This window comes from Sander vitreus, chromosome 3 (assembly GCF_031162955.1).
Source record: "Sander vitreus isolate 19-12246 chromosome 3, sanVit1, whole genome shotgun sequence".
Classification (NCBI taxonomy): domain Eukaryota; kingdom Metazoa; phylum Chordata; class Actinopteri; order Perciformes; family Percidae; genus Sander; species Sander vitreus.
Window position 1 is genome coordinate 22,242,606 of NC_135857.1, and position 16,057 is coordinate 22,258,662.

At 39.2% G+C, this 16,057-nt stretch overlaps 1 protein-coding gene across 3 annotated transcripts; it reads right to left on the reverse strand.

Moving 5' to 3' along the window:
• Nucleotides 1–322: 322 nt before the first annotated feature.
• On the reverse strand, nt 323–15,716 carry igsf5b (immunoglobulin superfamily, member 5b). 3 transcript variants are annotated; one of them, XM_078244159.1, is made up of 10 exons: nt 15,560–15,716; nt 12,770–12,858; nt 10,718–11,035; nt 7,208–7,335; nt 6,172–6,337; nt 5,530–5,661; nt 3,454–3,478; nt 2,670–2,758; nt 1,722–1,786; nt 323–1,177 (listed from the first exon to the last, which is right to left on the reverse strand). In XM_078244159.1, exons 2-10 carry the CDS (start codon nt 12,816–12,818, stop codon nt 1,070–1,072), a joined length of 1,080 nt encoding a protein of 359 aa, XP_078100285.1. In that variant the 5' UTR covers nt 12,819–12,858; nt 15,560–15,716; the 3' UTR covers nt 323–1,069. The 3 variants fall into 3 exon arrangements, with proteins under 3 accessions (XP_078100285.1, XP_078100288.1, XP_078100289.1); XM_078244162.1 differs by lacking the exon at nt 12,770–12,858; XM_078244163.1 differs by lacking the exon at nt 1,722–1,786 and having other exon boundaries at nt 1,091–1,177.
• Between the last annotated feature and the right edge of the window lie 341 nt (nt 15,717–16,057).

The following is a 16,057-nucleotide window of genomic DNA, read 5'->3' on the forward strand; positions in this document are numbered from 1 at the left end:
CATAAGTAGTGATCATTGTTTTCTTCCAGGTCACAGCTATGGGGAACAGGAAAAATCATTTAACCTCATCTACTTCAGCAAGTTTTCAGCAAATACTGAAGGAATTCACATCAAACCTCGCCAGTCAGTAGTACCAGGGGAGACACTAGTACGTAACCATATGGATATCAATCAACATGCAGCAGCTCAGTGAGAGTCCCTTGAAATGATGCATATCTCTCCGCCTGGTAGTAGAAGCGTGTAGAGAGTGTATTTGATAACCATAGGATTAAAACTGTTGGTACACTCTCTAAATAATTTGTTAAAGGATAATTATGGTTTATTACAACTTGGATCTTATTTTTGTAGTTTGGGCCAGTTTCTTTTTTTAATTAACCTAACGTTCGGACACAATTACTACGCATTACTTGACGAGATAAGACGGATTTTCCTGTAAAATGTGATCCCGCGATTCTCGAGTGAACTCGTGGTATCGCGAGAATCCAGCTGCCGTACAAGGTAATCTATTTGGAATTATAACACACACAAGTTAGTTGCTGAGATTTCAGAACATGAACGCATAATATGATCCTTCAGCTTCTTTTTTGTATTAACATTTTTTTTTTATTCAGCTTTGAAATAAAACCCAAGGTTAATAAGCTGGAATTTGTCTTCAAATACTCATCTGTGTATGAAAGTATATACTATAGTTTATGTCCTGTTTTGGTGCAAATTACTATGTCCTGCACAAATGATAGAAACATAAACCAAGAACATAAAGAAACGCAAAAATAGAATGTATTGAAAATTAAAAAACAATGTTTTGTGTATATTATTCTAAAACAGTTGACATTTTTTAAAATGATACAATAAATGTTAAAGGTAAAGGTATCACAATATATTTTCAAAATAAGTGTGCTGTACACATTTAGCTGAAGATCGCATAACATTAGCTTCTAGCTTTACAAAAATGTGAAATGTGAAACATTATACCGTACAAACACTGGTAAGTGGCCCACCTGTAAATACTGTACTGTAAAATAATGTAAATATTTTTTTTTTATATCAAACAATATCCCAATAAACATATTTAAACTGTGGTAATTCTCCTGACATTCTTGGAGCTTTCCTCTAGGCACACCTGGGCTTGGTTCTCACTGTGTAGAGACTGGCTGCTGGAGGACACGACATCAGGGACCTGGGGCACACCATCACATTTAGGTTTTAGTGGCAATACACATGTAGTTTTATGCAGCACTGTAGATGGAAAACAATTACAGAAAGGTTTTTGTGTATCGTAGTTGCCAAACAGTGCAGTACAATCACACGCAGACCTGATCTAGATAAGGTAATAAGGTTACTTCAAAGACAGTGAATCAGAACTGAACTTGTGACCTCAAGTCAGAGCTGCTTCACATCAGACGCAATTGGGAAAAGAGGCAACTTAAACCAGTCCAGAAGCGTGCAGTTTTCCCTCCATTCATTATTAGATAGTAGGATATTACACAGGCCAGTTTAGAGGCAACAATATAGTTGTTCTTGTTCTCATTAACATGGGAGGGGGTGGCAGAAACTCCAGCTGCAAAATGAATGGTTGCATTATTCAGCTACAGTCGACCTCTCCCTCTTTCTCTCTCTCTCTCTCTCTCTCTCTCTCTCTCTCTCTCTCTCTCTCTCTCTCTCTCTCTATCCGTCTCTCTCTCTCCCTCCCTGCCCTCCCACCTTCTCTTTCTCTATCTTACCTTGTGAAAGCTGACAAAGTCCTCCTGCCTACGAGTTTCCATGATTAGCTCATTGTAAACTGCATCTGCAGGGTGAAAAACATTTAGACAATTTAGCCTGATCTAACCTCACAGCCGTTCCAACCACCCCACTTTGGACTTAAAGCTGACCTCAGCAGAATAGTGGGAATAGTAGGAATTTAGTGGCTCAGAGGTCTGAGATGTGCACCAAGTAAACACAGCATCCTGAGTTTAAATGCATTGTTTGTTTCTGTCTGAAAAATATAAATATGATTTGCTTGATTTTGAAACCTGCATATTATGTAGTTCATGGCTGCTCAACTGGCCAATTGCAAGTACCTCACCCAGCTATTACTTAAAGTGTTTACTTGCGCTGTATTTTTTGAAGTATTATGTTACAGTATATGTTTATAATATATATAATGTTTTAAGTGCATTACTAAGCAATCATAGTCTAACTTTGACAAAAGAATTAATACCGACTTTGTTTGGTGTGATAAAATCGATTCAACTGATTGATTTTCATATTGCATGCAAATTAATGGAAACCAATATGTTCCTTAAATGGCATCAAAAACATCAAAAAAATCAAAAAATGTGTAGCATGCATTCAAAAATGGTTGGCAAAAATGTAAAGTGCATATATATATATATATATGTGTAATTTTGATACTGTCATATTAGGCAGGAACTTTATGCCGAAACCTCATCATGTAAAAAACAACATTTTAAAACTCCCAACAGAAATATTGTGGTCATTTAGTGTTATGAGTTTGTAAAAATCAGACTTACCAGTTAGTACAGTTATTTTAATTCTACAGTTTGACAGAATAAATTGAGCTACTTATTTGTACGGTCAGATGTTCTGCTGCCAACAGCGTTATTGTGATTAAACAGTTGTAGTTGAGGTTTAAAATGATCATGGTGAACTATGTGGGTCTCTCTCACCTGTGGGGCCCTCACTAGAGTATCCCAGGTTGACCTTCCCCCTTGTCGCCTCAGCAACCAAGCATCTCCCACTCACTGATTGGTCAAACCTGAAATTGCCCAAATGAATGGTCCAATGGAAAAGATAACCTTTAGCTCAGATAAGGAAGAGCCACTTTGTTAGACGCTATGCTGTTGTGAACAGACAATTTTCTTTTCTCACAAAGCTGCAGTATATCAGGGGCCTCTGCATTGTTTTCATCATAAAGTGCTTTGACAGATAAAAAATGAACATCATCATTTTTCAGTGCATTTTATTAGACCCAGCTAAAGTGCTCAACTCCCACTTCAATGTGCTCAATGGAAAAGCTATAAAATGTGTTTCAGCTGCATGGAAAATGCTGACAATTATAATGCGTTATATATCTGCTTCTTAAATGAGCTAAGGACAATTTGAATCTTAATTAAGTTGTTACAAAATGTAATGACTATTTAACGCATGTAATTTCAAATTCATGTCTTCAATTTTCTTTTATAATGAGGAACAATAAAAGCCCATTCATTCTCAGGAAATAAGTTGTGCATATTAACCGAGATTCAAGCTGAGTCTTCATATTTGCTTATGTAAATTAAAAATGAACTCTACATCTCTGCTCCGTTCACAGATTATTGGCAGCTACTTGCTCCTCAAGACACTTTCACTTAGGACTCCACAGTTGATCTTAAAGTTGGTCGAAGGTTTTCATTGTTTGAAAATAGCCTCACAAAGCAATAATTGTCTAGAAAAAGCGCTCTTAAATCTTACCTTATTGTCTCCTGTGGGCTCAGTTCTGAAAGATAAAAAAAAAGGCATTAAGTTTACAGAATTATTATGAGCTATCAGTTAACTTAATTATTCTCATTGGCATTGACCACAGAACCATTGTGCTTGCTTACTGCATCTACAGCAATATGAGAGCTGTAAATGTCCCGCCGTTTATTAGTTTTGGGTTCTGCACTAATATCATAGCCTCCAGTCAGTTTGCAGTTCAACAGTGAAAGCTGGAGCTGAGTGTTAATGAGTTTTGTAACACAGCTTCATGGTTGTCTTAGTCAAAGGTCCTGCTGGCCACGACGAAAACACAACAATATAACAATGGTGCAGATGGCACTTGCCTCAGGAGACATATAAACTGCGTCTTTTACAGGGAGAAAAATTGCCTCGTCATTATATTTTAAATCCCTGCTGTCACGCTGGCCAAAGTCTTTGAGGGTGACTATATTAGATCCCTTCTATATTCCCAATAATTACAAAGCATACATTACTCCCCATTGAGGTGGATTACTCAAAAAGAGCTTAATGGCTTGGAAGCATGCCACATCCTCTAACATGTGAAACATCCTCATGAAGTTAATTTAACTTGCTCAGGGATTTTACATTAAAGCTGTAAGGACAACAGTGAAGGAGGTATCAGACGTTTCAGGTACAGAATCAGCTGCCGGAGGAGAAAGGTCACACTGCTTTTTGATAATCCTTTTGCTACAAACCAGAGCCGTGATATGCAATGGACCAGACTCAGTCACAGGGATTAAACTGACTTTTAAATGTGTGACTTAGGGCCACTTTTTGTTATCGTGCACAAACAGGCCTCCTCCGTCTCCTTGTGCTATAGCATAACGATCCCCTCGGAGATGGCACTCCAAAAACATCTCTGCAACATCCCTCCTTCCTGGCCAGATGTTTTATTACAACATCACACCACTTTCTTTCTTCAACTTGCCAACAGGCATCGACCTCACTGTTTGGACAAGTGACAAACTTGCCACATCACAAATATTCTCGGTCAGGTAATGAGCTCTAAAAGTGTTGCAGCAAAACTGTCTCACTGTGTGGTTGTTTTAATGGGCTTCTCAGAAATTTCTGAGCCATGCAATTTGGTACTGCCTTAGTCACCTTTAGACTTAAAAACAAAAATTCAACGTGTCTCTCTTAAAGGAATAGTTCAACGTTTTGGAAATTATGCTCAGTGGCTTTTTTGCAGCGAGTTAGATGAGAAAAGTGATACCCCCCCCATTGTCGGTCAGTTAAATGTAAGCTGGTGTTATGAGTGGTATTGATCTTCTGAACTGTCAGCAAAAAAAAGCAATCAAGCGTGTTTCCCAAAATTTGCAACTATTCCTTTTAAATCTACAGAACAATCTGTGTCGAAAAAAGCTTAATGTGACACTGACTCATCTGGCAGGAACCAGGTGTGAGTGAGGACATCATGTTCGCCAAGGTACAATTTCTGCCAGTGTACCAACAGCTATAATCCTTTTAGCATACAGGTTGGTGTCATGGTCCCTTTATTTATCCAAGGATGACTTTTCTGCAACATCATGTGACACCTTTAAAAGTGGAAGTACTGTTTCTTGGCTGGCATTTGATAGAAGGCAATACAATAGCACAAAGTTCAAAGTAGATGTTTTCTGTTTTTTTACAAAGTTACTGTAATTGCAGTGACAGAAGTATCTTTGCACATTCACACTAATGTCTTGCTCAGGGCCACCTCTGCACCTCTAGTTGTTCAGGGTGAACAGTTGTTCCTGTTCGAAATGTCCCAGTTTTTCTTGCCTATAAAACCTCCAACCCTGCAGTCATACAGTACACATACTTCTCTAACCTTTGTGCTGCTGCTCTTTCCTAAGAAGAAAAGCTTTGTGCTGACAACTAATGTTCTGCCTTTGTCAGAAAATATATAGCGTGCCCTTGGTGAAGGTCAGCTTGGGGCAGTGCCGAGTCACAGCGTGTAACCGCCCATCTTCTTCATTATACTTTAATCACAGTTTCTGTACTGGAGAAGTGTAGGGGGAGGTGACATTTTTTCACCTCGAGCAATTCAAGTAAGAGAAAAGTGCATACTTGCTTGTGTCCTTTGTCTATACCAGAGGAGAGTGCAGATGCAGAGCAGGAGGAGTATCAGAACAGCAGAGAGGGAGGCTGTTACCGCCACAGGGACTGTGCAGTCATATCCCTCCTGCACCACCTCTGCAACTGAGGAGAGAAGGTTTCCTCAATGTTTTGGTATAGAAATGCTGAAACAGTGTTGTTACTTTGCAATTCAATTACAGATTTGCAGACAAGCGGTAAAGAAAGGTGTGTTCAATTTTCTGTTATAATTTGCAGTAGTATGCATCAGGGTGTTTGCCAAGGGAAGTGGATTTCAAGAAAATGTTACAACTACAAATGGAACAAGATAATAATGCAGTATTTGCATTTTGGGCCTGAGAGAGGTTGGCTCTCTGATGCAAACTTATGCAGTTTTGATCTAGCAGCTCCTTTCTGTTCCACTCGTCCACTCTTCTCTGTAATAGTAATGCCCAGTGATGATTCACAGGCCTCCCAAAAGAGAAAGGGACATAAAAAGAGGAAAAAACACAAAGAGAGCCAGGTTATAAAAGAGAAAAGGAATGTAGAGATATAGAACTAAATTAGGACAGAACAAAGAGAGACTAACGGTGCATGGGTGTTTAATTGTAAAACACGAAGGCCGTGTTCTCTCACCCACTGTCAGGCGGACGCTGCTCTTCAGTGGTGTGGGGAGGGCAGACACAGAGGCCAAACAATCCACATTAGAGCTCTTTGCTGCTGTGAAGCTGAGGTTGCTGGTCACATTAAAGAGGCTCTTCCCCAACTCTTCACTACTGATGTTGTATTCACTCTGGCTCACCTCCGCACCAAGAGAAAGAATTAGCATTATTCTTATTCTGCTTACTAATTACAATCTGACTCAATACGTAACTGTATTTAAAGGAACAAATGTAAATGTAAAAGTATTTTTTCTTCTTGTGATGCGGCCACAATCTGTTGTGACCATGTTAGTTTTTAAATTGCTTTGGAGATGACATCTGTTTTTATCTTTGTTTTAGATTTGTTGAGCCAATAGCTGAAACGCTCCATTCAGAGGCAGATCAGTGTGGCTGTAGCTCACACCAATGTAATGAAGCTCAATACCATTTGGTTATTGGTACTTAGCACCAAACAATTACACTTGAGAAAATTCTACAGCAACATGTCTTTCCAGATATAATGACATGATAATCCTAAGACTTTAGTTGGACCCGTAGTGCAGTTTTCTAAAGGGTCTGGAAGAGTCTTAAGGCCACTTTCTCCAAACAAAAAGCCTGAGAGTAATAATGTACCTGCATTTGCACCTTCTCTGGCTCTGCACAGGCACACACTTTTTTTGAATTTCTGCTGTTTTGCAGGGGTAATTGAAATGAAAGTGGTCTTGAGTTAAAATGTGCACAAAGAGAACTGAATTTTGTGAAAAATTGACAAAAAAAGTTTGCTCTTTTTTGCCTCTTGTAATGCTCTAAACCAAATGCAATTGAGTGCATTGTACTGTATTGGGGTTACAGCTGATAAAACAGGTTTTTTGTTGTGTTTGTTGAGTGGCCGGTCACTTAATTTCTAAATCGATTTGTGTGTCAAATAAAGAGTTGCAACAGTGTTCCTTGATCTTGATAAGAGTTTTCTAATATATAATGCTTTGCTAAGTTTTCAAAATAACAATAGTGAGGAGGATGTATGTACTTACCTTTTTGTCATTCACCTGCCATTGCAAAGTGGGTTGAGGGTACCATCCTGCTACTTGGCATTCAAACAGGACCGACTGACCCTTGAAAGCCAACTTGTCCTCCCCAATGACTCTCACGCTGCCCTTTTCTGCAATGAGAAGAAAGTACATACACAAACTTAAATGGTTTCTTATTTATGTGCTTACATGCATCTAAATGTACTTTTGTATATTCTTGTACATGCATGAGATTGTATAAGTTTATGAATAGCGACACTGGGTAGGAATCTACGAATTTCTGTTGAAATGCACGCTGTTGCATGCACACATCTGTACCCAAGATGAGCATCACCTCTCCAGTTGGCCTGCTCACTTTCAATGATTGATCGCATTTTTCAAAGTCTCAATTGCATGACGAATACTTATGCTTTTTTCCCCTTCATCTCCTTCCCTACCAGCCAAATAAGCCACTTAAGGCCCTGGGAGATATAGTATCTCAAATGTGAAGTCTACTGTCTGGCAGAATGAAAGGCGGTGGATGCAACAGACAATTGCTACAGACAGAAAGATAATTACAGAAGCTTCGGCGCTTTGTCAAATGAAATGACATGTCTGTGTGAATTTAGGTTTAAATCCCTAGATCTTTTGTGCGCATTATTGGCTGTCCCTTTTTCTCCAGGGTATTTTTTGATGCCTGATTTGGTGTCATAAACATCCTACCATCCAATTCTAAAAGAGTGTACTCTGGCTGCTCTTAGAGAATCTCAGCACCATTGAAAAAAGGTTGGCGAGGAACCAGCAGCCTCATTTGCACTGACTGATGAGGGGCTCTGGGCGATCATGGCAGATTGATACATCTAAACAGAGAAAGGGACGACATCAGCACTATCTCCCAGAGCTCCAATTTAAGTGATCCCTGAAAAAGGTTTCATAAGGCTGGTTAATCACTGTAGGGAAACTCTAAAGACTTTTGGCTGCTGTGGCAGGCTGCGTGAGGCCGGGAGCCCCCACCCAACTCTAATTCCACTGATATTTCAGGGGTCCTCAGAGAGTAATTTTTGCTGTCTGTGTGCAGGATTGGTGTGAGTATGCACACAAAGGTTGTCTTACATGAAAAGTATACAACACATGCACTGTATGTTTGGGTGTGAATGTATTTCAATGAGAAGGGCACTATGCCTCTACAGGCCAAACATCACAGCATGGGGGCGACCTCTAGCTCACCCAGTAAGAGCGTGCGCCCCATGTAGGCTGAGTCCTTTGCAACAGCCCAGATTTGAATCCGACCTGTGGCCATTTGCTGTGTGTCATCCCCCATGTCTATCCACTGTCACCACAAATAAAGGGAAAAGCCCCAAAAAAATAATCTTAAAAAAAATAAAACATCACAGCATGTTCACTCTTTATATTGAAGAGTTCTCCTTTTCTGCAGCTCTAGCATTCACTGCAGAGCCTGTTTGTACTCAACAGCACATGCAACCATATTGATTTGCTCAGGTGAAGTGTGTGTGTGTGTGTGTGTGTGTGTGTGTGTGTGCGTGCGTGTGCGTGTGCGTGTGTGTGTGTGTGGACTGTGTTGTCATATTTACATCATCTTTATATTGGACAATTAAAGCAGGGAGTGTGGATGATAGCATACAGAGTCAACCAGCCCACTGTGGATTTGTGGCTTTATTCCAACAGTATATTTGAAACTGCAGTACACAAATCACAGGCAGAGTTGCTGACTGTTAACTGGGCGTGCCAGGATGCACAATTAATTCAAAGGCTGTGTCAGGCCATAGTGATCCTCTGCATCCAGACTGAAGGGCCTGATTCCCCATGCACTACTGTTAATGGCTGCATATGTCAGTGGGGATTTGTGGCACTGGCAGCAATGGAGGCTCTTACAGTAATATATTGGAGGCGATGGGTCATTGGTTTTGTTTCTTCTTGCTTTTTGCAGAGAGGATGTTTCCACACAGATTTTTTTCTTTTAGCTGAGCTCTCAACTCAGTTTGTACATACTGCAGATGCAAATAAGCTGAATGATAAGGTCAAGAGAAGCCCAGGTCCAGGCAAGTATTGACGCATTTGAGAAATAAGTTATCATCTAGTTTGAGGCATGCCACCTCCATGTGAGCCAAAACTCTGCTGTGTGAATAAATAGCACTGAGTGGTCAATATCTTCCCAGAGATGCATGTCATTAATTAGTTATATGCTCAAATTATGTTTTTCATCAAGCAATCATTGAACTAAAAGGCCGTACAAAACTTTGACCCTTCTTTTTAATTAACTTTAAAAAAAATTACATATTCTTCTCCACTCTCCCAAACAAGCCCGACTACCCTGCCTTCAGCAAATAGAAAAAATTGCTTAACCCTTTCCTTACCTCCCTTTCAACCATAATACTTTTTGTACAGTCCCAAATTTGTGTGGAAATGAAAATGTTTGTGAATGGTATGGTCAATTGTACGTGAAATTGCTCTAACTTGGTTGTTTAAACAGTTTTAGTTGTTTAAATGTTTGTTTTTTTATGGTTATTACTATCAGGGAAGTCCCACTTGTTAAAATGCTGCAGTGCTCTCCAGCTTGAGATATCAACACAATCAAAACTACGGAGAAGTACTGATTCTTATCAAGTCCTGACTCCTAACTTGCCTGCAAATGTGCCACCCAGGCCTCACACAGCATACCCACTTTGGCACAGCACATCTGCATACAAATATACACTAAATGAGGAGAGGAGAGGAGAGGAGAGGAGAGGAGAGGAGAGGAGAGGAGAGGAGAGGAGAGGAGAGGAGAGGAGAGGAGATTGGCTGCAACCTGTAAATCCTGCTCTGCTGCCTGGTCTGACTGGCATGGAGTCCAGTGCCTTCCACCTGGTATTTATATCTGAGAGCCAATCAATTCCTATCCCAGACACCACCCACACTAACATAAACAATGTCACAGAGACCATCAAACATGCCTGGGCCACTGTACTCCACCACACAGGCCCAAATGACTTCCCACCCTTGATATACACCCTGAATGGTCACTCAAGCGCTTGTTCAGCTGCTTTTACAGAAAACTTTCATTTTTGAATGCCCACTTCAAAGGAAACATGAGCGCCTTCTTTATTTTTTGTGAGTAGAGATGGCAATGTGTGGGTGGGCAAAATGAAAGTAGCTACACAGCTCCTGCTTAGTCCCTTCATTTACCTCTTTTTATTTATTTTTTAATGCTGCTTTTTGCCTCGTCATGGTAAAATTTGGTGTGTTTCTGCACTCTCTCACACTGCAATAGTTGCAATTGAGACTTGTTCTCTGATTCGTTTACTTCGCAGCTTTGCATGCGTGTGTGCAGACTCTTGTTTGCAAGAAAGTGAGTATCCCTAAGAGGGGCTGGCTGCACAAAAAGACTTTGAAATTTGCTACAGTAGAAATAAACAGTCCCTTGCTGCCTTCATGCTACAATGAACCAAGGTAACATGCACACATCCATACATGAACATATGCACATGGTACCTCCTCTGATACAAACATACGCTCACATATGGACATACAGACCTTGTACAAACAGGCTTGCTGTTTTCCTATCAATACCCTGGAGGTCACAGGTCACTTGTCCTTGGTTGTGCCTCTGTGTGTTTTTCAGGACAAACACCCAGCTGTCCCCCTGAGAGACACTGCTTTTTTCGGCCGTCACATTTGGGTTGATGGAGGGCAGGACACCAATCTCCTTGGAGATAGTGAGAACCGCTGTACCATTCAGCAGCCACACCATAACGGTCCAGTGGGTGTTGGAGGTACTGCAGGTAAGTCGGGCCTCCTCTCCTCGCAGCACGGTTAGTGTTCCAGGTGACAGCTTCATCTGAGCTCCAACTGCTAAAAGTCCAAAGACAGACAGATGTAAAATACATTAACAAGTCCTTTCATGTTAAACAGAGTCTGAAACAGTTTTCATAATAAGTAAAACCAAATCAAATCACCAATCTTCACCAATCAATCTTGTTGAGCGTTAGATGGGCTGGACTATTTCTTGGCTGGGTGCAGCATATATATAAAACAGTTTTATATCTATGGGGTGCAGTGGCTTCCTGGAGTCCTGTCGTCACCTAGAAGTTGCCAGGCAACCAGCGGAAACTCTGTATTTCCAAAAATATCAAACTACTCCTTTAACAAAACCTAATAAGATTTAGTAATATAACAAAGTAATATTATGCAAATAGAATTAAGAAGTTGGCTCTGCAATATACAACACATAAACCACATCATGTCACTATTGACCTTATCAGAAAATCACTTCATACAAATGTTTTACTTTTTTGCAATGTAAACTGACTCCTTCAAACATGATCTCAAATAAAATATGTAATGTAAGAACAGTAAGATCATATTTGTACAGAAATCCAAATTGATACATCCAAACTGTGTCAGATTGACATTGCTGGAGGTGTCAAGGATATATTATTTGAGAAGAGACTTTGCATTTTATAGTCAAGGGATAAACTGAAGTTGGTGTAGTAAAGAAAACCCATAAATATGGTGGAGTATAAGTGACCAGTAAGTTGAGGCATTCACTCAGTTAGCTCAAAGAACAGAAAAACTTAACAATTCAGTAGCATTGTTTTAGTCAAATGTGAGTCACGAATTCTGAGGAGGAAAAGTGAATGAGTTATTGCTTTTTTGTCATGAATTGGTAGAGAGAGTGAATGAAAGAAAGAGAAAGAAAGCCTTAGAGGGATAAAGAGACAAAGAAAGAAAGTGACAGCACAACTCCCTAAATGTGTTTCTTACTCAGGCTGTCCAGATGGAGATTGGTGATTTGGCCGGATGCATGAATAAGGGCAAATAGGATTTAGGGAAGAAATACTAACAAAAATAGGAGAGCGTAAATTAATCTGTAGCTGTCGGCAACAGGCCACCACATCGTTCTGCAGGGTAAACATATTAACAGTAACCTGCAAGGATTACATGATTAGGGCTAAAATAGAAGAATAGATTCTATGAGGAAGTGTTCATAATAACCCACTATGCACTAACTGTTAGGGCCTACTCAGTGCAGCTCCCCAGCTGAATTTCAATGTATCTTTGTGGCTTTCTATCGTTGACAAATAAAGGAGAAGAGGAATTAATATGAATGGCAAACCATGAAATATGAAATAAGAGGTTCACACCACAGTACTCGGGGTGATGTATAACTTGTTTGTGGTGAGCTAAACGTTACCTTACACAGCCAGCATGCAGAATCATAAATTATGCCTCCGTTTAGGAAATTAGGCCTGAGAAATATCTAGGCCAGCCTGTATGGTTATTTCTTTTCATTGCAATCAGAGAATGGCAGTCTAATGAGCATAATTTGTGCATGCTCCTATTGGGACCATGAACCAGTGACTCTGAAGTCCCCTGACCACTGACTGCATTTAGCTGTTAACTAGATACGCACATTAGGCAGCCATTTTACAGAAAATTAATTATAAAGTGCAGATAGATTATTTGGCCCTCTAATTAAGAACACCACAGCACTGAATGTGGCCGTTAGTACAAGCATATTACTGGTCTTTGTGACACATCTCCAATCAAACAAGCTGCTGTGTTTGTTTTGAGCTGAAATCAAACCTTGAATCCTGCATGAAAGTAAGAGCACTAGCAGAGAAAAGATGTCCATGTTTAATCAGTCGATCCAGTCAATCCATTGTTGAACGGACCTGAAACAAAAATAATTTAATTATTCCCTACAGAGGTTGATCCAAATCACAAGTCTTTAGCCATGCTAGCAACGAGGCTCTAGGGATGATGTCTTTCTTTTAGTCCACCATTTTGGTCCAGACTGAAGTGTCTCAACATCTACTGAATGGATTGCCATGAAATTTGCTACACATATCCATGGCCCTCCATGGTCCATATAGTCCAGTAGGGGTGGGAATCACCAGAGGCCTCACGATACGATATCATCACGATACTTACATTATGTCACAATATGATATTATTGTGATTTTAAAGCATATTGCAATATTCTGCAATAAATTGCAATTTATTCCCTTTTTTCCAACTTCAAATTTTTCCCAATTTGAAATGATGTCCCCAAAAGGAACCTTTGTCAACATCTGTTTTATCTAAAAAGATACATTTCTGTTCTCTGTTCATCTCACTTCAATTTTATTGCTGCAAAATGGGATTGTCAAGCAGACAAACTGACCAACACATATATAATAAAAGATTGATACTTGGCGTCTGTGTATCGATTCAGTATTGCCACAGAAAATATCTGTTATTTATATAATATCTGTTATCTTGCTATCTATACTATGTTGCATTGATTTTTTCTCCCACCCCTACTTTTCAGTCAGTCTCAGCTGTACTTTTGTTTAGTGCTAATTAAAATATGTTAGCATGCTAACATGCTACACTAAAATGGCAAACATGTTAAACCCTATGCCTGCTAAACATCAGCATGTTAGCAGTGTGAGCATGTTAGACTTTAGAACCCCTAGGATTAGTCTTTTAAAACTTATATAATAGCCTATATAAAACATATGTCTATATAGTAAATCTTCTATAAAAGACAACAGGATCAATTGCTATCTAACCTTTTAAGTTTACCTGGTAAATCACTTGTTGGTAAAGTTTTTCCATACAGGTCAGAAAAATTAATGAAGCTTATTAGAGTTTATTATATTTCATTTAATTCTTATTTTCTTCATTCTGAGCTTAACTCGTCCCTGTGCATTCATGTCATTTCAAATAACATCAAACTGAGTATTTGCTGACACCAAAATGTAGCAATACAATAAAGTCTAACAAACCTGAAGAGTCAAACCAAGTTACAGTAAATGTATGCATGTGTATGTGTTCTTGTTTCTGATAGTAATAATAATAATAATAATAATAATAATAATAATAATACATAATAATAATCCTAATTTATACAGCACTTTTCAAAACAAAGTTAGAAAAGTGCTTTACATTAAAGTGGATTAAAGTGACCATATTATGCCTATTTTCAGGTTCATAATTGTATTTTAAGGTTGTACCAGAATAGGTTTACATGGTTTAATTTTCAAAAAACACCATATTTTTTGTTGTACTACACATTGCTGCAGCTCCTCTTTTCACCCTGTGTTCAGGTCTCTGTTTTAGCTACAGAGTGAGACCTCTCACTGCTGTAACATCTTTGTTGGTAGTCGCACATGCGCAGTAGCTAGGTAAGGATCACATCATCTAGCTAGCTGTTTGTTTCTACAACTTCAGTAGTACAAGGCAGGATTAGCCGGGAGACTTCTTCTAAATGGGCACACTTCCAACTTTGCGTGGAATACCTTCAGAATAGGGACATGTAAGTAGTTCTTTTGTAGATTATGGTGAACTAGTGTGTGTTGTAGCAGTGTTTTTGCCATTCAGAACGAGCTAGCATGCTACGGTTAGCCACCTCATTTCGGCTAGTGACGTAAAAACCCCTGCCTATTTTGAAACAGCTCCCGGAGACTGAAGGCAGGGACACATTCAGAAACCCGTATCTCACTCAAAAACAGCATGGATGTTTTTTTTCCCAAGTTTATATGCGTGAGGAAGCACCAGAGACACAAAATAACACCCCAAAACCCAGAACAAGTGATTTTTTTTCATAATATGGGCACTTTAAAACATTTCAGGATTGGGCTGATGTGATCTTGTCTTCTAGTATTTGTTAAAAGCCAAACAGCTAAAAAAAACACAAATGAAGCAGAGCTGCTGCATTTTGTACTAGTTGAGGTTGTGAGATTGTTTTGGGTTTAACAATGAATACATAGAATTGTATTGAATTGTAACCAAGATGACATATAAGCATGAGCGAGCTTCTCTAGATCAGGTCGAGACTGGAAAAGACAGATTTTTAAAATGCTCCCCAATTGAAAAGAAAAATATCCCACATGATTTAATTGCTTTTGCAACTAGTTTTTCAAATGAAGGGTCACTGTCACAGGTTTGACATTTGTAGACAGGGAACCAAGATATTTTTTTGTAAAATTGGGATAGACTTTGGATGACCAAAAAGAAGGATTTCTTTCATTTAGCTGGAGAAATGTTTTGGACATCCAGCCCTTTTTTCTGATAGACACGATAATAAGTGAGGAAAATTGCCTTGAAAGTAAAGTTCAATGCAGTTCAAGAAAGTTCCCATTTTACCACAAATGTTATGTTTAGTCAAAGTGCAACAGATTCAGTTAAATTGATTTAGGTCAGAGTATGATTACTTATTTAGAGGTTACCCAGTAAAATCACGGAGATCTTATGTATAAATAACTTGCAGCACTGCAACTGTCTTTCAACCATTTCTTTCACACACAGCATAAAGCAGCATCTCCTGAATAACGTTAAAGTCAATGAACAATAAATAACCATAAATCCCATTGTGTTTGTCTGACTCACCTCAGTCTGGGGTCTCTGTGGATCAGCGTCAAGTGTCACACATGGTGGATACATGTCAACAATGCTGCACCTTTCTCATGCTTGGTGCTCAGCCATGTCACCTAAAACTGTCTTGTTAAATATTACCAAACTCAGTGGGAACTTTGCCCTGTGTTACGCACAGATGTAAATATAGAGTGACTCAGACTGCAAACAATACACCTTGTAAGTTCCTAGGGGGCCTAACAAGTAGAACTCCACCCTCTTTAAATGAATGGATTTGGACACACTGGATGATGTAGCCGTATGATAAACATCACAGATGTACAGTATGATGTATAGCAGAAGGATGACACGCTTTGATATCTTTTAGCCACACTAGTAGCGATGGCAATGTCAGTCTGTCAATTTTTTTCCACCACTTTGGTCCAGACTGATTTATCTCAACAACTTTTGGATGAATCAAAATTCACAGACATTTATTTTCCCCAGAGGATGAATCCTGCTTACTTTATTGCC

Coding starts and splice junctions, on each gene's coding strand:
- igsf5b (XM_078244159.1), bottom strand. CDS start 12,818: ATGGACATCTTTTCTCTGCTAGTGCTCTTACTTTCATGCAGGATTCAA. Junction 6,338..7,207: donor GGCAGGTGAATGACAAAAAG/GTAAGTACATAC, acceptor CTTGGTGCGGAG/GTGAGCCAGAGTGAATACAA. Junction 5,662..6,171: donor CAGCGTCCGCCTGACAGTGG/GTGAGAGAACAC, acceptor TTCTCTCCTCAG/TTGCAGAGGTGGTGCAGGAG.